The sequence below is a fragment of the Passer domesticus genome, chromosome 5, assembly GCF_036417665.1.
Source record: "Passer domesticus isolate bPasDom1 chromosome 5, bPasDom1.hap1, whole genome shotgun sequence".
In the NCBI taxonomy this organism is placed as follows: domain Eukaryota; kingdom Metazoa; phylum Chordata; class Aves; order Passeriformes; family Passeridae; genus Passer; species Passer domesticus.
This window is the reverse complement of record NC_087478.1, coordinates 33,904,455-33,925,847: the sequence shown is the minus strand read 5'-3', so window position 1 is coordinate 33,925,847 and position 21,393 is coordinate 33,904,455. Positions and strand designations below refer to the sequence as shown.

Genomic DNA, 21,393 nt, shown 5'->3' with positions numbered 1-21,393 from the left:
ATGGGGAACATAAAGAATATAAAGTTATTTAAAAGGGAAAAAAAAAGCTTGGCCCAGAGAAATAAGGGAAAACCCATGTATATGGGTCCCTTACTCTAATTTGAAGTGGAAAATACCAGTCAGGAGATACATACATTTTATATATATATAGATATACATATGTATGTATCTCCAAGTAAAATGAGCTGTCTGACTTGAAGTGTCACTGCTCTGATTGTGATTTCCTGATTCAAAACTTAATGTAGGCAAGTGCTAATTACCAAAAATGGGCTTTGTTTTAGGTGGTACCTCCTTGTTGCTGGCCTTGTGCAGACCCTTCTAGTAAGGTGGAAAAAGGTGAGCTCAATAGGTAACCTCTTTCCATCCAGGTAGTAAAAGAGAAGAGACGTCTTTCTGCTTTCTGCTCTTTAACAGAGAGTGAGGAATTTAACTATTGAGAATCCAAAGAGTCTAGAGGAGGACCTGAGACTGTAAGCATCTTCTATTAGAATGTACAAACACATGATTGTTCAGGCCCTCCCTCATCTTTCAAAACAATGCAAAATGTTCTGTTTTCAGTCCTGTTCCTCAGCATAAAGAATGCAATAAAGAAGTCTGTGTGATCAATCCTAATATTGGTTATAGCATTTCTAATGAATGTAAACATTATTTAAATAATTTTATTAATTGAAGAATAATTCTTCAAGAAAGTTGTTTGAGATACCCATATTTGTGGAAGCATTACCTCTGTGATCTATTGTTTGTCCTCTTATGAACTTCTAAAAAGATTGCTTTATATTCAGTTTTTAGTCAATGTGTACCTTTTAATGCATTAAATATGCACCTAAGAACTGATTCTTCTTTCCAGAGTAATTAAGATCCTCAAGACCTCAAGTGTTCATCAATAATCCCCATAAATGGTAAAAGCTGTAAACTCACAGTTATAATTAGATCAGGTGTATTTTTTGTTGTTTTTAAGAAGGAAATAGCCCTGTTGCCAAGACTGTCAGTTATAACAATGTAAAAGCCAAAGAAAATATTAACATTTTCACTGTACTTTGTTGCTGGACAATGGGAATACTTTTCCTCTATATTAGGAAATCCCAGTAGGCTCTCCCAGAAGTATGTCTGAATCTAAATTGCTACCCATTTCTCAAGCAAAGGTAGCCTAAACAGATTTGGAGAAATTCATTGCACAGCTCTTCTGTGCAATGGTTTTCTGGATGGTTTTCAAAAGATTGGATTTGCAATATATGCACTCAGAGCCACCTGTTTTAGGGACTGCCTTTTTCCGTGGAATAAATTGCTAGTCATGATCAGAAGAGGTGCTTGTGTGGAAGGGTTTTGTGACAGAGAGATCTAACAGGATGTTTTCCTTGAGAAGTGGTGTGGAGCTGGGAACTGATTGTCTCCCACAGTCTGTGCAGTCCCCAGGGAAATGGGATAGGCATATGAGCCAGCACCCTCCTGCAGGTCCAGCTGAGAGCAGCCACCATGGTATGCCCAATTCCCAGACCATCACAGCTCTGGATTTGGGTGTGGGTGCTGGTACTGCTGACTGGGACCCCAGTACCATGCAGGCTGTGCCACGAGGCACAGAGCACTCAGTATTGGTAGTCTGTGCATGTACCACTTACCCATCATTTTTTGCTCAGGATGCTACTTCACTTCTGCCTACCTTCTAGCACAATTAGCAGAATCATACCCCACCCACTTCCCTGTGCCAACAGAAATTGTCCCCATCTACCCCTGGAGGCAGCCAGACACCCACTGCTGACTCACTGTTACCATCTGCAGGCCTGGGCAGCAAAGCTCTTGCTGGCACCCACCCATCACCTAAGCTGAAAGAGGCTTGTGAACAAAATGACACAATGTGAGATTCACCTATTCCACCAGCTAGTCTTGTTTCTTAGACATTATTGCTTTGTGCTTTGCTAAGTGAAAGGGGAGTGACTGGAGTAATTTCTCTTCATGGAGACTGACATGATACAAATCACTTAATTTAAAATAAAATTACTGAAGCATCTGCTGACCTGTATGAAGTCCAATGAGGTGAAATGCCAGGTCCTGCCCTTGGGTCACAAAAACCCCATGCAGCTCCACAGGCGGGGGCAAAGTGGCTAGGAATCTGCTCAGTGGAAAAGGATGTGGAGGTGCTGGCCAACATGAGCTGAACATGATCCAGCATGTGCCCAGCTGGCCAAGAAGGCCAATGGCATGCTGGTCTGTGTCAGGAATAGTGTGGTCAGCAGGATCAGGGCAGTGACTGTCTCCCTTCACTCAGCAGTGGTGATGCCACGCCTTGGATCCTGTGTCCAGTTCTGGGCACCTCACTACAAGAAGGACATTGAGGTGCTGGAGCGTGTCCAGAGAAGGGCAATGGAGCACAAGTCCTTTGAAAGGCTGATGGGGGGCTGGGGATCTACAGTCTGGAGAAAAGGAGACTCAGAGGAGATCTTATTGCTCTCTGCAATGACCTGAGAGGGGGTTAACCTCTTCTCCCAAGCCACCAGGAACACAGAAGGGAAAATGGCTTCAAGCTGCCCCAGGGGAGATTCAGGGTGGAAGTTAGGGAGAATGTTTCACTGGAAGGGTTGTAAAGAATTGGAATGGGCTTTCCAGGGACATGGTGGAGTAAATGTTCAAGAAGCAATTGGACATGGCCCTTAATGCTGTAGTTTAGTTGGCATGGTGGTGCTCAATCAAAGGTTGGACTCACCAGTCTTGGAAGTCTTTTCCAACCTTAATGATTCTGTGATTCTCTAGAGGAAAGCATTCCCCCAACATTAGTAGCATTTGCCTCACAGGTGCTATCAGATGATGTCTGTATTATAATAATATGTGGTATTACTGTAAAAGGGACTGTTGTATCTTAACATCCAGTGTTCAGAGAGGTGTGTAGTCACACTCTCCTAGAAGTTCTCCTGCAGATGAGAAATGCATACAACCAAGCAGAGTTTCAGCAGAAAAATTGGAATCACTGGATAACAGATTATCCAGTAAATAGTTAATCATTGGCATATGGGATTTTACAAATGGGGAAGGCGTAGAGTTATATACCGATCTGGCAGGATGACATTAGGAGAAACTTGAGACAATCTTATGCCATGTTTGTGTATATCCAAGCATGATAAAATAACAAAGAGTTCAAAGAACTTCCTTGTAAGCACACCTTAATGGAAAGCCAATAATGTGCAGAGGTAGGAATCAAACTGGTGTTCTCATATCTCTATATGTGCATAGCTGCTTGGTAAATGCTAACTGAGCTGGGCATCTGTAGTCCAGCTCAGCCAGCTGAATCTGTCACTCTTATATGGATTGCTGCTTAGTAAACACAAAAGCTTTGATAAATGCCTATAAATTTGTGTTTAGTCATCACAGTTTGCAGACCATGGATTTTTTGCAGTCAATATGCCTAAAGTTAAGGGTTGAGTAGATAATATTTGATTGATGGGTTGAAAATACAAAAAAAAAAGCCAGTTGTCTTAAGTATTGTTTTAAGAAAGCCCCAAAAAGAGTAGGGCTCATACCAAGACCCATACAAGTTGTGGTCTATTTGAATTTTCGTGGCTCAAAGTTGTTACTGAATCCAACTTTATTTTCCTGTAGAAATGGAAATGTTATGAATTTTCTAGTCCTGCAAGAGATGTTTGGCATTTCCAAGTAGCCCCTTTTAAGTCTATGACCATTCCTGTGTATGTCTCCTCAGACAGAAATAATTTATTGTGGTTTATTGCCTCTCCCTTCCCTTCTACCTAGTATGAGACATTGTCTACTGTCTTGGTAGTCCCAATGTTTATACTGCCTTTCACTTATTACTGCTGTTTTTATAAAATTTTCCTGCTCCATTATGTATATTTAATTTCAGTAAATTCTTAAACATGCACCTGACATAACTGTAAATTTATTTCACACTTTATGTGTATCAGTTAGAAATATATCTATCCCCTGTACTTTTTTTCTGTGAAATATTTCTTCCTTACCAAGATACCACTTTTGCATTTTACATTTATAACGATAAAGTAGCATATAGGGAGCTGTATCTGCTTCTAAGAATAATTCAAATAGTTGTCCCCCAGCACACGTTTTTGCAGCATTGGTTGTTAGATTGAAGAGGTAGGATGTCCTTGGTTTTCTGTCTGCTTAGTGGTACCAGTGAAACTAGTCTTGCAGTCTTTGCACGTCCAAATCCATCAGTGACCATAGAGAAAGTCAGGGTGCATAAATAACTCAGGATCAGCTTCATGAGTATGGGATTTACAGTAACACAGATCTTGTATAACCGTTTGAATTATTTTCTAATGCAGACGAGGATCCAATGTCTCACTGACTTTGGATATGAGCAGCTTGGGAAGTATTGAACCTTTTGTCACCGTGCCAACCCCACGAGAAAAAATAGCCATGGAATACCTGCAGTCAGCTGGCCGCGTCCTGACACGGCAGCAGCTTCGAGATGCAGTGAGATGTTCTCATTTACTTCAAACAGAATTCATGGTGAGTTTAACAACACGCTTGAAATGAGGATTTTTGACATAAGTGGCACAACAGAAACTGTGAAGAAAAAATCATCGGGCAACACTTTAATGTCAAGGTTCAAATCATTTCCAAAGGGCAGATTAGATAGTTTCAAGGTGGTGTTTTATGTTTGTGCACTAAAGACAGAGAAGTCAGTCAGTTATATCCATGGACGATACAGATTTCTCTTGGTCTGAAGTCCCATCATAGACAAGCTAAGTATTATAATAGAGCTACAGTGCAAACAGTCAGAACTGTAACACTGTGACAGTTTCAAAGAGATCATAAAGACTGTGATGAAAACACAGTCATAGTTGGAGATTTTGTTTATTCCCATGTAAACACCATCTATGTTTGCAATTTGAGCACTAAATTTTTGGTTACCGTAAATTATTTTTTGGAGCAGATAGGGACACACATCCACAGTCCCTGTCCAAAAGGGACTTCTTTCCCAAGGTCCAAAATACCTTTAACAAGCATGCCATACGGCAGCCTAATATACTCAAGACAGAAAAACCCTGAAGTGTTTTACAAGTGTATTTATTAGTAAAAAGGGTAAGAATCTAAAATGAACCAAGTGGCCAGATGGAAAAAAGTCAGAGCAGAAAAACTTAGTCAGGGAAAACACATTACAACACATTACTTTAAGAAGACCTGAAAAAGTCTGGTATTGCAAAACACTCAGATGAAAGAAGCTGTCAGAAAAAAAGGAGACACTTTTTACAAGGGAAGTAGAAAAAAGCATAAACTGAAGCCACTTGAATGTGAAAGCTGAGTACGCCAGGGCAAAAAAGGTTTTTAATTAAAAAAAAATCATAACTTCATATTTAAATAGATCAAAAGCATGAAACTTATTAAGAATACAAAGATCAATTGATGATCAAAATGGTATAAAGTTGAACCAGTAGGTGAGGAGTGACTCCATTATTTGCATCTGCATTGACCCTAGAAGAACTTAGGAAATTTCCTACGTCTGTGGCAGGGATAGGATCAAGCAGATCAGTAGAAGTGCTGTCTGATATTGAAGCATTAGTGCAAGGGATTCCATAACAAGTCAATAAAATTAATAAAAGTAAGCTAATAGTCACCCAGGAATCCTAAAGGAGAACTGGAGAGGTGTAATGTAGCAGTTGTGCTTCAGCAGCTGAGGAGTCAGAGGGCCAAAGGTAGCAGTTTTTCGGAAAGGTTCCAGAATTGATCCAGCGAACTGTATGTCTAGAAATCTGATGTCTAAATCAGAGAAACTTGGAAGAATTAAAATTAAACATGACAGAGCACGTGACCCCTCAGGTTTCATTTTTTTTTTCCAATTTGTGCATGTGAATCAATAGATGATGAGTGCCATCTTATTGTAAAAATAGCTTTTCATTATGAATAATTGCAACCTATGGAGCAGCCCTTTCAATTGCCTTTAAAATTCAAGGTTTTTATTAAAAGTCACTTGCTTAATAAAAGTAAATCCCTCAGTTCTTCTACCAAAACACAGACAGACAGTGTAGACAGAAAAATTACAATCATCCAGCATACTTTTATCACCAGTTATGCCATAGGTTCTCTGCCATTCTGCTACTTAGGCAGGAAAGTCAGAAGAAATAACTTCATCATGCCTAAGCCCCCCATGTTAGGAGACAGTTTGTGCAGACAAATTGGCACCTCACAGAATCCTGTTTACCCGAATTGTATCACACAGCAGTTGTGCACAGCTTTGGGGAGACAGAGTCACATTTTATTTGTCCCTCAGGGGGGCACAACATGGCTTTGGCCATTCAGTTTCCACAGAATTTTATTGAAAAGGTCGTGACTCATCTATTCTGTCTTTAAAGCATTTTTAAAAATGTGTTTTAAGATGAAGCTGTTGAACAGTATCTGTTTGCTGTGTTCCTAGCTCCAGATAATAGCTGAAGTTGGAACTTGAGGCATGCAAAGAACGCAGTATATAACCCTCAGCCATTCTGCTCACACAGCTCATTTTAACTAGCTAAAGAAATACAGTAAGGCAGTCTTCCAGAGACTACAATTATTAGCTCTCATGACAAACTTCCAAATGGAAAAAAAATAGAGAAGTGTTTAAAGTTTTCAGTGGAAAATTAAAATATGAGCAGTTTCACGTTATTTTTAGTTCTTCAATTATTTTCATTAACAATTAAAGGGGCATTACTTAATTAAAGGGTATATTTGGTTGGGAGAATGTACCTGTTTTGCAAGGAGGAAGAAACATAATTTACCCAGCACCCAAAACACCCAAATGTCAAAAAATACAGTCCTGCATGGGAAAGTCCCTGACCATTAAATCTAAAGCATTAGGTCCTCAAAAATAGGAGGGATGAGTATAATGACTGCCTGCCTGAATTTTCCTAAATTTTGCCACATTTTCTTGAATGCTTTCAGAGACCCAAATCATACCTCTTCAAGTGTATGAATAGCATTTAAAATTTAATATGAGCCAGAACAGCTGTTGTTAGAAGGTATCAGAAAGAGAAACCATCCCATGAACAATATGCATATGCATCTATAGTTGCATGCAAGTGACTGAGCAGGGGAATGTGTGCAGTTTATGCATTATTTGCAATTATTTCCTTAAATATATATGTTTAATAAAATAATTTTATATATATATTGCTTATACAGCTACAGAGTTCATATACTAGTTTGCACATGTTCCTGCTATTTGCAGTCTGCTGGGCTTATTTGCTCCCCTGTTAGCAGGAATGTTATCACCATATTATCCTGACCTTTTTTTTCTGGAATAATCTCTTTTTTCTCACAGCCAGTTTCAGAATAAGTGACTTGTCTGTGGCTGTGATCCACGGTGTATTGTCAGATTTCTGTCTGTGCCCTTGGACTCACAAGTACTTACTACTGGGAGGAGACCACTGATTAGAAAGTGTTTACAGGATGTAAGTGATTAATGTTATTAATGGTCCCGGTTGGCCCAAAGAAATGTGTTTCTGTTTTCAACTTGGTGGCATTTTTGTATCTGTCAGTACTCACCAAATAATGAACTATTAAAAAATTTCAGCAGCCGTAGTAAGGGAGACAGCCACACATCTGGAAGACCCTCACCGACCACCACTTCTTGGGCAGGCAGAGGACTCTTCCTCATGCATCTTTTTCCAGTCTCTGTCGTTGACAGACAGAGATCCCATGAAGCACAAGCTTAGTGTCTTGCTCTCTCTCATTTGGCGCATAGTTTAGCACAGAAACCTTTCAGAGGCCATGTGCTCGTGGTGCTTGTACTAAGCCAGAACTGAGCTAGGGAAGCTCTAGGTTAGCCAGTTGGAACAATTTGGAGCCCAAGGGCCAAGGGTAAGTCTCAAACAGAGGTCACCATTGGGAAACAGTAGAAGCCAGAGGGGAATATGAGGAGGGTATGGGAGCTCATTTTGTAGTTTTGTGGATGAGGAAGCAGCATTAGACACAGGACTGAGGTGAGATGGTTTGACCTGAGGCAGTGGGCATGAGGTTTATGCAAGAATGAAGTTTTAGAAGTGAGAAGATCCTGAACTTAGGACAGCCATCATATGGATGGCAGTACACAATCTGAAAAAGGACTGGGGGAAGTACCTGCAAAAAAGGTGCATCTTAGCAGCAACACTTTGGCTGGCCTGACACAGCAAGTCATTCTTTTGAGGAGCCAGCTGAAGACCAAGAAGAGATTAAGGAAGAAACTGAGTGAGGGAGAAGGGAAGAAGAAAGAAGGTCCATGAAATGCATGGGCATAAGGCAGAGAAGGCAGAAAAATAAAAATCAACACAGGTGCAACCTCACATAGTAAGATTTTCGAAAGCCAAGTTGGGAAGTGAAGTGAATCACAGCATTTCAATATGAACTTTCTAAATTTTACTTAACTTTGCCATCTCTTCAAGCAGTAAAGTGAGAAGGTAGCTTCCCCTGCTTGGTGAACCCATGTAAAAGTCTGCTGCTGGGTGCCTGCTTGGCAAGGTTTTAGAGGCCTCATCCCTGTTCCTTTAAAAAAAATCCCTGCAGAGATCAGCCATGCTGGGCAGGACCAGAGCTTGTGTCTGAAGGACAGAGACCATGCATCTCTGCTGTACCAAAGTACTGGCTAAACCTGCACCTCTAGAGTAGAAACCAACTCATTTTGGAGAAAGATCCTTAAGTAAATCCTTTTCCAGTGATGCAAGCCAACAGATCCTCGTCAAGTTCCTGTGTGTCTCTAAGAGGCAATTACGTAATATGCCACTGTCTCTTAGGCTAAATGTCCCAGGCTAGCATGATGTTTCCAAGTCTCTAGTTATGACTGCTCTTCTAAGTAGAAGTATTAATTTACTGAAGATTGAATTCCTGCTTTCTCTAAGGCAATTTAAATAATGGCAGCCAAAAAAAAAAAAAACTATCAGCATAAAAATGAAGATTTGAGTGAACTGAAGCATTTTTGATGTGATTTTGACAGATTATTTTAGTTGGTAAAACATCTGCCACAATCATGGAAGAAAACCAACTCCTGCCTGTTTCATCCTGCCATTTTTAAAGGGTTGGTTTTATTTAACTCTACAAACATTGTTTCAGGAACTCAAAATCAAAATTTTTCTTACTCTCCCTTAAACCAAGTTAAACATTTTGTCTAATGTAAATTTTGTGGATTTTTACTTTTCATGCTGACAAACAGTTTGAAAAACAGTAATTTTAAGTTTGTGAGGAGTTTATAATTTGTGTATTTTTGAAACTTAAAGGAAACTGTCACATTAGTTACCTGCACATCTGCAATGTAAATCAGTCACTAAAAGCTGAAAATGAGAAGCAAAAGAAATAGTTTCAAATTTTATTAGTTTTGAGTCTGAATTCAAAAGACTAAGGCACTTCATTCTAGTAGTTTAAATAAAAGGCAAGTGAGGTCTTTGAATTTCATTGATGAGGGCTTACCACAATTTTTTTTAATATTTGCCATATATTAATATTTAATTATTTTTAAAGTTTCTGCCCCAGTTATGTAAAGTATTACTCTTTTTTGCCACAGCACTGTACTTTTGAACTCCACTTTTCTGGAACTATAGTGCATTTTAACCTTAGTCCTAATCCCATAAAAACTTTTTTTTTTTAATAATTCATCAGAAGTGTTCCTCGGAAGTCACCCCTTCAATATGCAACTCCCTGTGTTTATTAAAGGAAGGGTGTTGACAGGCTTGAGGTGGGAACCATTTTTTTTCTTAATGACTTTGATGTTAAGAGACAGTTGTGTAACAGCAGATGGCCTTCTGGTGATAATTTCCTGCATGGCTCCTTTGGAAACATCAGTCTGATTTAATTTATTTTTTATAGGAAATACCAATGAATTTTGTGGATCCCAAAGAAATTGACATCCCGAGTCATGGAACTAAAAACCGCTATAAAACGATTTTGCCAAGTAAGTGAGCTAGCCCATGATTTCCTACTATGACATTTAGTCCTGCTTTGAGAACGCATTGCTGTGAAAATCTAACTGTATTTATATTTGCTTGATGTGTACCCATTCATACTTGTATTTCTAATTCATGTAGAAAGATAACAGAAGCCCAGTGCTGTAGGACTGGCAAATGCAGAACTCTCACTGGATGCCTTAGTAGCTACCCAGGTTGGCAGCATCCCAGGCACGTGCTGAAAGGGCAAGCCTGGCATATGTGATTTTCTCTGAAAGGCAGCTCAGGCAGATGGGACAGTGAGGTCTGCCATGCTTTGCAGTAGCTCCTCATCATAGCCCATCTTGCAGCCACTGAATTCTCTCTGGGATACTTGGGACTTAAAAAACCCAGACTACAAAAAGCAAGTGTAACCTGTCTTGTCTTGTAGTGGGCTTCCATCTTTAAAGATCTTCTGGTGATAGCTTTTTTCTTCTTCATGCACTAAACTCTCTTTGTGGAAATCTGTTTACACTCCTGACACAGTGCTGCCTCTTCATTGCTCTTAACTTGTTACTGCCTTGCTATACTGGTTCTGTATTTTCATTGTATATATTTTCTCATACAATTGCTTTGTTATAATTGGAGATGATTGAAAACTTTTCAGTGGAATAGTTTTCCTTCAAAATACATGTTTCTCTGAAATGCAGCTATTTTCATAACATTTGTTGTTGGATAATGAGATCTTCCATTTCTCTTTTATTGAACATTTTGTTTTGTATTCTGTTTCAAAATGGATTGCAGAAGTTTCAACATTACACTAAATATAGACACAAATAGTTGAGTTTTTATAATTTTTGGCATCACCAAAGTGAAAAACTTCAGTGATTCAAAATGTTACAGAACATTCCCACTGAAAAATGTAAATCCCTTGCTTAGGTTTGGAATGAAGAATACTTTTAAAATGACAACATATCCTATCAACTAGAAATTGACTTTCTAAACATCTCTAGAATATCCTTGTGGGCCTATGTTGTATGTTAGTCACTCAAATTCATACATCTTCAATTATGAGGTTTCTCTCATCAAACCTGAAAACATTATAATTTGTTCATATCACACCAAGGCCTTGCAGTCAATCTAATGAAAATTGATGGCCTTCAGTCTCTAGATTAATCTAAGAAATGTGATATGTAGCTGGGAAAGAAGCTTGTGTGGAGTCCTTGCTTCTCTTCATCTCCAGTAAAATTTTCACTTAGTTTATCTATTGCAACCAATAGCTGTGTGCATCTGAGTTCAGTCAAGAAATATTGAAGACAATTAAAGACAGAAGGTAACTATATGCAAGTTAGATACCATCAGACAATTCAGCATCCCTTAGAGTCTGGCCCAGTGTCAACAGGATGTACACAGAGGGTGAAATCCTGACCCCTTTGGTGACAGCAGGACTTTTGCCATCTGCTGCAGCGGAGACAAGATATCACCAGCCCCCTTCTGCCTGACTGGCAGATTTTTGGAAGGAGTTCTCCCTTCCCGTAGCATCTCATGTCCAGGCTGCCCCAGCCACCATCAGGTTCGCCTCCAGCAAAGCCTTGCAAATGCAATGAGTCCAATTTCACTGCAGCAAGTGTTTTGAACTGGGACACAACAGCTGGGCCATGCTCGATGCTGATGAGCTTTGAGAACCTGCCTGCCTGTGTGTCCTCACCTCCAGTTAGCCAGGATGTGCCACTATCTCCACGGCACATTTTCAGTCCAAGCACACTGCTGGTGTGCACCACAGCTACTCACTGACAGGCACTTTGTAACCATCTTTGACAGAAATCAGGTTTGTTGTGTGCTAGCACCGGGTTTTTTCACTGAAGATATTTTGAGGATTAAGGCACATGCTCATAATAAATATTCGTGCACCCCACACCCAGTCTGAGAGGGTTTGGAAATTGAGTGATTAAATAGAACAGCTTTCCTGGTTTCCTGCTCAGATGATATCAACCTGCTGCTTTGTACACCCGCATCAGCTTTTCCATTCCCAGCACTGGGTGCGTCTCCTGAATCGGGGCACCTGTGATGACAAGTGACATCCTAAAAATGCCCAGTCCTGCCAGCTCCACCCTCTATGCTGTAGTGGGTATTCTCATTTTCTGAGAGATAATTCCATGACAGGGTGCATGAGGGCAGGTTTATGTTAGCAGATACACCCAGTCAGACACACTCATGTGAAATACAATTAATGCCTATTGAAAATTATTCTATATGGAAAACTACAAAGTACAGGAGATGTTACATTTCTATGGCAGATGTTTCAGTTGCAGTATAACATAGCCAACACTCGTATGCAAACACCAGGCTGCCACTTTAAGTTCTCTAATGTTAATTGTGTTACAATAATATTCTAATTCAACTACTGAGGGGCCAGAGTGGGATCAGAGTTGAGTGGCTAAGCAGTTCCCTAAGATCAGTGTTTCTCCATCCTTCCTCCTGACTGTGGCCCCACCCATAGCTCCTGTTAAGCCCTGCTCTGTATCTTTAGCTGCATCCCCTCTGCCACCCATCTACAGTATTTCTCACGCCTCTGAGCAGGTTTCCAGTCCTGCACACAGAGTTCTCAGTCTCTCACCACAGCCACATTCCTGTGGCAGAATAGCAGCCCTGCTGCTCATTCCTCATCCTCTTACTACACATCTTCACGTTTGCCTGCTAATCTCCTGCAGCCCCCACTACTTGTCCCTGCAGCAGGACCTCAGCTTCCTACTATCCTCTCCTATATCTTCCACTACTCCTTCTGCCCTATATCATTCCTACTTCCTGTCTCACTTCTTCATCTCAAATCAGAAGCAGAATTCCTGTGGTATTTCAGAGTATGCATGGACTTTTGCTTACAAAGGAGCAAGTGGTTTAACACTATTCTGTGGTATCTTTGTATGTGCAACACATCCATTAGTTTACCATACCCTATCCCTTTCTGAAGATTAACCTTAAGTCAAAAGTTTGTATAAAAACAACCTGGGCAGAATACCAGATTCACACTAACATGAAGATAGAAACTACTTAGGGGGTCAGACCTAGAAGTCCACAATCTGTTGCTTGAAGTACTTGTGCTAACACTGGCTCTGGCATTCCACTAAAGACAAGGGGAATGTTAAATCATATGATCAAAGTACTTTATTATGAAAGCATATAAACAGATGCTGGAAAACTATTCTCTTGATGCTGAAATTTTTGAGCTCCTTTTCACTCCCCAGTCCTGACTACAAACAGTCATATTTGCTCCAGTTCTGCTCCCTAATGAAAGCACCAATGGAGTTCACAGAGTGAATGATCCTCCAGTATCCATGGCATGGTGGGAGGTTGTCCAGCACTGCTGCCATGTAACCCTGCTTGTTCCCTGCACCAGGCAGTCTCATGGAGGCAAGTTACAGTCCCTTTGACACCCTCCTATTCCTCCAACGTTATCAATTCAGGACATTAATTTGTTAAAGGTGGAGTTAGAAGAAGCACCTTCTAGTCTACTGAGAGAACTATTCCAGACTTCCTAAATACATGGGAAAAACAGCAGTAATTTTGCCTCGGTTAACACAATAGAAGACGTATTTTATTAGTAATGATAAGTGTTTAGCAGCACCAGTGCATTTTCAGATGCTTTATAGATATTGATGAATTCAGCCTTGCAGTCAACATCTGTCTTTCTGCAGTAGCTTCAGACTCTAAGATTTTGCCATCCTTAAGGATACAATTATTATGTCCAAGGTATTTGTCATTCAGGAGGAAGCTAATGACTTCCATTTGTGTCTGATGATTGCCTAGTGGGTCTGGATCTTTAGCATTGCTCAGGGTTTCCTCTTCTCAGAGCTCAGTTTACAGCACTTGCCTATTTCATAACTGATCATTTATAACTGCTAATTTATAAAAGATTCCTGTTCGGAAGCAGTGTTTGTTTCATTGATTGGAGTTGGAAGGAGGTCTCAGAAATTGCAAAGCTGATTTAGCTGCTCCCTAGTAACAGAGGGATTTATCTCAAGACATAGTAATTAAACTGGATGTTGGGTCTGCTTGGAAGAGGTTTTTTAAGGTAGGGGTCAAGCAACACCAGAATCAGAGGCATTGTGTGAGCTAGAGGAAGCGGGTGTTTTTTCAAGGCCACATAGCCTGAGGCATTTGTGGAAATGGCTAATAACCACTGTGCTGAAAAGAAATGAGAGGTTTCCTGTCCTCATATTGTTAAGGGAAAAAAAAAGCTCTAAGTGAAAAAAGTTAGGAAAGCTAGTACAAAGATATTTTAGCACAAGTTAATTAGGGTTCATGTAGTGCTATTAACCACAGAAGATAAGACTTCCATGTGCAGACTTTGAAGGCATGCAGTCATTTGCATATTTTAAAAAACATCATCCTGGCTTCTACAAAGACTCCGCTCCTGTCCAAGGTGCTCCTGTGACCTCCAGTGGGAAAAGAACATAAAGTATGTTTGGGATCATCCCCCCTCTTCCTTTGGTTTGCAAAGGCTTTATCATGTTCTTAGGAGCAGGCTGAAAAGTCACAAAAGAAATCCAGAAGCAACTCTGAAAATACTAGGTTTTGCTGCAGCATATGTATATATATATCAGTTCTATATTTTTTTGTGTAAACAGCAGGGCCACACACTAAACAGTGTTTTTTATCTCTTTACAGCTCAGTGCCCACATATATATACATTGTCTAGATTGCACACAGCAAAGGAGTTATCCAGAGACTATTTCCAAACTGATGTGTCTATATAGTGTCAAAAAACCCTGCTGATTATAACTAAGTATTTAAACAAATTGCCAGAATAAAAGATTTTTTTCAGCATAGAAATATTTCTATATCATTTTGTAGTAGCAGAATAATTTTGTCAGAAAAAGTGTGAAGAAAGTCAAAGTGTGTCCCTAGAAAGCCACAACATGGGCATCTTGCTCTCCACCTGCTTCCCCTTTTCTGTTACATTGTATACTTGAGAATATGCTGCTTTAATTCCAAAATGGTATTGATGGGGCAGGGCAGGGGGCTGGTCACATCATCACCAATGAAGAAGCAAAACCTTCCTTTCCAGGAGTGATTTAATAACCTTCAGCTCTTTACTCAATAGAACTGGCCTCCACTCCATTCTAGAACATCCAAGACTGAAGGAAAGAAGAGTGTGATGGAAAATATTCCTGTATTTTGGCATTGTGTCTCCAGTCCAGTACACATGAATGGTCACAAATCGTGTCAGATGAGGACACAGGACTGAAGGGAAGAATATGGATTACCTAGTCTAGCCCCTTACAGTCAACTTAAATTGGTATAAACCACATACCTTTTATTTCATCCCAGGCAGAGGAATATTTTCTTAATTTAAGTCCAACTGTCCAGTGCTGTCCAACTATTCCACTGAACACTACAGCTTCAGGCCAAAGTACCACAGTCAAGTTCAAAGGGCTTGGTGTAATTATGAGCCACTGTGCAATGATAGGACAAGGTTCACAGACAGTCTGGGCAGGTCAGCTCGCAGGCACACGGGCAGACCCGACCTCGCTGAGCATTGCCTGGCTCTGACAGTGTTGCTTCAGTGCCCACAGCTCTGAGATGGTTCTGCACAGCCCAGCACTGTGCAGTACAGGGTGCCTTAGTTACACGTGATGATCCTCTGCAGAGGGAAGAATTTGGTGCGTAATTCTTTACTGCTTGACAACCCCAAATAACAGTAGTTTTTTTCCTTTCAGAAAGTCTTTGATTCTCTTTAGAAATCTTCTAACTATGGGTTTTCTTATTAATTTCCATCTTCCTTGTGCTCTTAGATCCTCTAAGCAGAGTGTATTTGAAACCAAAAAATCCATCTGACTCCTTGAGTACCTACATAAATGCTAACTACATTAGGGTAAGTAAACGTACACTCTTCATGTACTTTTGAGAAAATATTTTATTTGTCGTGTGAATAGCTGGCTTTGCCAAGATGCCACTTATTTTATTGTTACCCATCTTCATTGATAATTCCAAATCTTTTTGTCTACATATGTGTTATAGAAATAGTTTCTTAAGCCATTTCTAACAAAGACCATACGGTCATGAAGGTACAGAAATGGTTGTAATAAAAAAAAAATTGAATAGATTACAATAAACATTAAGAAACACATTAATTACTATCTGTTTACTTTGGTATTTACTGCTTCATATTGACCTACTGCCTTATAGGAAAGAAAACAGGTTTGCCTTTTAAGAGTGACAGACACCAGTACTTTAAAGATATCAATTGATAGTCCTGAAATCAACAGTTAAGTAATTAAATAAATGCTGTGATGAGTTTGTGAAAAAAGACATAAACAGACGTGTTAAATATTCACATGTGCCCACAACACAGCCATTTATATTTTACTCCCTATACCGGTCACATGACACAATGACATAACCAAGCATGAACCCTGTTGGAAAGCAGTATTTCCAAGTGACAGGTATGCTGCAGTCCTTGATCACACACACAGACAGACACACCTGCACACAGAGTGTTCTAGAACTCATGACAGAGTATATGCTAAATAGACCACAAAGAAACTAATTCAATCATATTTTAGGAGTGTAGTCCTCTATCTGCAAAATTTAATGCTTCCCTTAGAGTTATTATCCAGACCCTCAGATGGAATAAAGGTAATAGTGCAACGAAAGTTTGGCCACAGAGTTCTACAGCTATGTTGCTTCTTTGATTAACAGTGCATAATATGTGGGTACACAGAACCATGCCCCTTACCCTGTCTCACTTTGCATCCTGTACTTTCAGCATTTCTTATGAAGACATCATCATCATCATCAAGTAACTAAGCAGAGTGGTTCTATTTGGACAGCAATGACATCATATCCAAAAAACAGGCCATATGTTGAGTCCTCTGAGGTCTCCCTTTTCCCTGTGCCACCACCCTTCACTCCCACATATGATGATTCCTCTTGCTACTAACACCAGTTCTTACTGAACTGTCAGCAGTTTTGGAAAAAAATGCAACCCAGCAATGAAATGAAATTTCACATCCATGTATACAAAATCATTGGGCTTGCTGGGATCCTGACAGACCTGGCTTGGACAAAGCATGTTCAGGCAGATTGGTGTGTGGCTGGAGGACAGTTTGTGCCAGCTCAGGATTATCCCACTGGTTCATGCAATGAGTAACAGCTGTCATGGAGAAAGGCTCCCAAAAGGAAGACCCAAGGCTAGAGGCTCCCACACTACCTCATGCTGTTTTCCATTCACTCATTCCCTTCAGACATTGCCAGGCTCTCTCCTGCATTGCTGTTGGGCACCCTGCACAAAATCATAGTTTCTCCTTTTCACACAAAAATAAGAAGGTGTGTCTTGTTTTTCCCATATTGTCTTGTCTTTCCTTCTCTTCTGCTTCCCCACTGTTTGCCTGACCTTTCTCTGACCTCCTGAATGCTCATGTGTGTCTTGGAACTCCCTATACTCCCTTTGTCCTTCCTATAAAGTCTCATAAAGGCACGTCTTCCTTAGAAAACGTATAGCAGTCTTTGTCGTTATGAGTTTTATAGTTCTTCTTTTCTCTCCTGTGGCTTATTGACTATAAACTAGCTGGAAAACACTGCTGCAATTTAAATTATAGATTAAAGTGCCACTGGATGGGGAAAGTCCCAATAACTTGAAGAATGGAGTTAGCTAAAAGAAGCCAAGTAAGCATGGAAATTTGAGAGGAATTGTTGTATTCTCAAGACCATTTAAGTTCATTAAATTGGTTTCCAGAGAAAAAACTGTTCTGCTGAAAAATTTCTGATCTGCTCTACTTTTAGTTGTAACTTCTTTCAGTTAATTTTTTTTTTTTTTAATTTCAAATTTATTTTTCTGCCCCTTCTGCTCTTTTATTCACCGGCAATATTGATTGATCACATGAATTTAAAGTAAATGCTTTTGTGTCTGTTTCTCAACTAGGGATATGGAGGTAAAGAGAAGGCTTTCATTGCAACTCAGGGACCCATGATTAATACCGTGAATGATTTCTGGCAGATGGTTTGGCAAGAAGACAGCCCTGTCATTGTTATGATCACAAAGCTGAAAGAAAAAAATGAGGTATGACAACTAACAAAAATGAGAAATTATTCCTATGGCTGCATACTATAGAAGGGACTTTAGAAGATACAGAAGGAAGCTAGCAGATAACTGTTTCTTAAATAGTCTGTTAATAAGATATGTGAAAAATAATGAGGAGGTAGCCAAATACCTCAAGTGTAATAGCATAGCCATTGTAAGACATTATGTATTTCAAAAAAGAATTCCATTTTCTAGATCTCTGCTGTTGGGTTTCTAACTTCTTAAGAAACACCTCATTTATCTTTTGGTCACCTCTGTACTTCTTGTTACTTTCTGATATACAAAGACTAGATGGTTAATGTTATGATCAGCAGTTTCGTGACATGGCTGAAATTTGCACTTTGCTATAATGTCAGGGATTTAATCCATTCCCATTGTTACAAATCCGGACCATCCCAGAAATACAGTTTGGGCTCCCAGATGCCAACACCACAGAGGAACTTAGACAGAATGGAAACAATACGTTTTACCTTGGTATCAATTAGACTCGACAATTGTATTTTAGTGGCTAATGGCCAGCTACCTGCCTGTTTTGCATTCCATGACCTTTGCATCAAAACTATATCTTTAATATCTTTATTTAGTAATAATGTAAAATTTTGTCAGGCTTTCCTTGATAGTGCCAGTGCTCATATTTCTGACTACCAAAAATTAGGAACAAAAATCACTCTCATGCAGAAGGCCAATACAAAACCTGTTCTGGAAGACTGAATGTTAAAGAAGTGGTTTTCAGGGCTTGTGTACAGGAGAGAGTCAGAAATAAAGGAGATGGACTTATTTCTTGAGTCCAGACTTAGTAACGATTCCCAACTCCAGGTAGGTGCCTCAGTCATGTCTCAGCACACAGCCACCTAAGCACCAGGGCTGTATTTCCCCTCACACCCCTGCTATTCAAACTCAGATGCATGATGGTAGAGCAACAGAGTTTATTTGGGCAAAGTTTCTAGTCTGAGTGATCAAGGACCAAGACCTGAGTGCATTCCCAGGGCTCAAACTCACTGCTCCATTTAAATGTGCACTCAGCAGACATACTCTTCTTTATTCTGCCCTTGATTGTTGCTTCCCTCTTTCTCAGCATGAGCTTGGACTTCTAACATGAACTTAAAATCCAGGGGATTTTAAGAAACTATATATGAAAAGTAGGTTGGTCCTGAAAATCTCCCAAGACCTATTCCCAAGCCAGGTGCCATTTTGCACTAGACTGTTCAAAGACATGTTCAGAGTCCCACATTCAGGATTAATCATAAAAGCACAACAATCAACCAGGCTAATAGACCAAAAGAGTAAGTTTTTCACTGAGGAAATGCTGACTGTTTAAACACTCACATCTGACACTGTGTAAGAAGAATGACTTGAAAGAAGTGCCCAGTGGTTTTCATCATGTCAGGAAGCTCTGTGTTTACCTGAGCTACGCAGGCTCTAGGCACTGGTGTTTATAGGCATTGTTGTGCCTGGCAATGGTAATTTCCTCCACATAGAAAGGGTGAGGAATCTCAAGTCATTCCCAGGCTATATAGAGAAGCTGTGTTTGTGCAAGCTGTCCTGTCTAGAAACCTTAGAAACCTTCCCACTGTCAGCAGGTTCCTCCTGATACCTTGTTTGCCATTGAAAAGAAAGCAAAGTCTTATTGGCCATGCTCAGCCTGTTATCTTCACTGCTAAAATATTTGTCCTCTGTAGAGAAGGCAAAAGCACATCTTATTTGGCATAGTAACACTTGGTATTTTTTTCCTTTCTGGGGTCTGCTTTATTTCCATCGTTTTCAGGGAGGTACATCTGCAGTATACAGACATAAAGTACCTTCATATCTGCAAGCATATTTATCCACTCATCCACATTCATCCCTAAACAAATAAACCTCCATACCCAACTCTTGTGTATAGGCCATATTCCTCAGCTGGTGTAACACCAGTCAGCCTTCATTTGAGCTATGATGTACTCTAATGTATGAAGTAATGTACAATGAAGTAGCTCTCAAATGAGAGAACATTAAAAACCTTAATCTCAACAATAAATTAATTTATTTTGAATAAAAAAATATTTGGGACATTAGTGTTCTAGTTCAAGATATTGATGTAAGAAATTTGCATTATCAATTGGAATTGTGTGAAATTATGATGTATAAAGGTTACTATAGGATTACTTCCATGTATCAGATCAAAAATGGTTTAGACTTACTGTGGTAAGTGTGGGGTTTTGCAAGATGGATGAAGAGATGAGTGTAGAGTGCTGAGAAAAATATTTATTTCAGCTGTACAAAGGAAACATGCAGAATTTGTAAAATCTGTTCTCAAAACTGCAGAATGTTTGAACAAATTGAAAATCTACCTGTGCAAGGAGAGTCCACAGCAAAGGAGCTTCTGCCTGAATAACTGGTGAGAAACTTGGAAACTAGGTCATGATTTTGGGGTTACTATGAAGAAAACCACATCTCATCTAGTGATGTAGGTACCCTCTGTGTTCAAAAAGCAGTAGTCACCTCCAGAGGGTGATCCATCCCACTTTGAGAGAGTGAGATAAATCACTAAATGAAGGTGGCCATCTCTAATTCTGTGCTAATATTCTAGGACACAATCCTCCAAAGCTTTACACACAAGGCACATACAATTTTATATATTACTGAGTTTAGTCAGAACAACTGAGCAGTGGAATTTAAATAAATACATGGGATGTAAGAATGTCACAGACATATATATATTATTTCATAGAGAAATTTATAGACTTCTGTGGTATCAGCTGATTTTTGTCATTGAGCTATGTACTACATCAATAATAAGCATTTATGCCTTCAAAACTTACTAGCCACATTAGCTGTTAAACAGGAAACATATTTTGGAAGTGTAAGAATCTTGTAGTCTTGTACGGCATTCTGCAAGAAAAGAGAACTAATACTGCCTGATGCATCAGATTATTCAGATAATGCAAATCTTGTTAGTAATTAGATAATCTAGTAATTATCTAGGACAATCTTGTTAACTCACTGTTTAAAGCTCATGCCATATTTCATGTAAGATTTTTTCCCAGCTGATCTATATATTGTCTATATATACAGCCAAGTAGATTTTGGAATTCAGAAATCCTACCTTTTATAGACTTATCATAAGCCTCTTTGAAGATGACTTATTAGTTAAGTTGAGTATTGGTACCATATATAGGTTTTGGAAGAACTTAGGAAGATTTGGTGCTAACTGTGAGGATTTCAGTATATGAAGGCAAATCCTGCAAGCCCTCTTAAAGTGTACCACTCCTCCTTGAGTTAGTAATGACATTAAATAGAGAGCAAGAGTAAACAGGGATTCTGGAATTGAAGCTTTGCTGTTATTATTCTTTACTGCTGTGTTATTGGGACCTTTAATGTGTAAATGTAGAGGTAGAGCTATATGGAGAAATACCCCCGAAGCAGAGTTGTACTTAAACAACTGCACAAATATTTGAGAATTTTTAAACTTATTTTGTTCAGGGTCCAAATCCAGAGAATGTAAAG

The 21,393-nt window shown here is 39.5% G+C and overlaps 1 protein-coding gene across 2 annotated transcripts in view; it reads left to right on the top strand.

Annotated features, from left to right (window-relative positions):
- The window catches only part of PTPRR (protein tyrosine phosphatase receptor type R), a 138,990-nt gene that overhangs the window by 103,862 nt on the left and 13,735 nt on the right, over positions 1-21,393 (top strand). For both annotated transcript variants that reach the window (XM_064419500.1, XM_064419501.1), the window contains exons 7-10: positions 4,287-4,473; positions 9,775-9,859; positions 15,623-15,702; positions 17,752-17,889. In XM_064419500.1, coding sequence (XP_064275570.1) covers positions 4,287-4,473; positions 9,775-9,859; positions 15,623-15,702; positions 17,752-17,889 — 490 coding nt within the window. The remainder of the gene's footprint in view (positions 1-4,286; positions 4,474-9,774; positions 9,860-15,622; positions 15,703-17,751; positions 17,890-21,393) is intronic.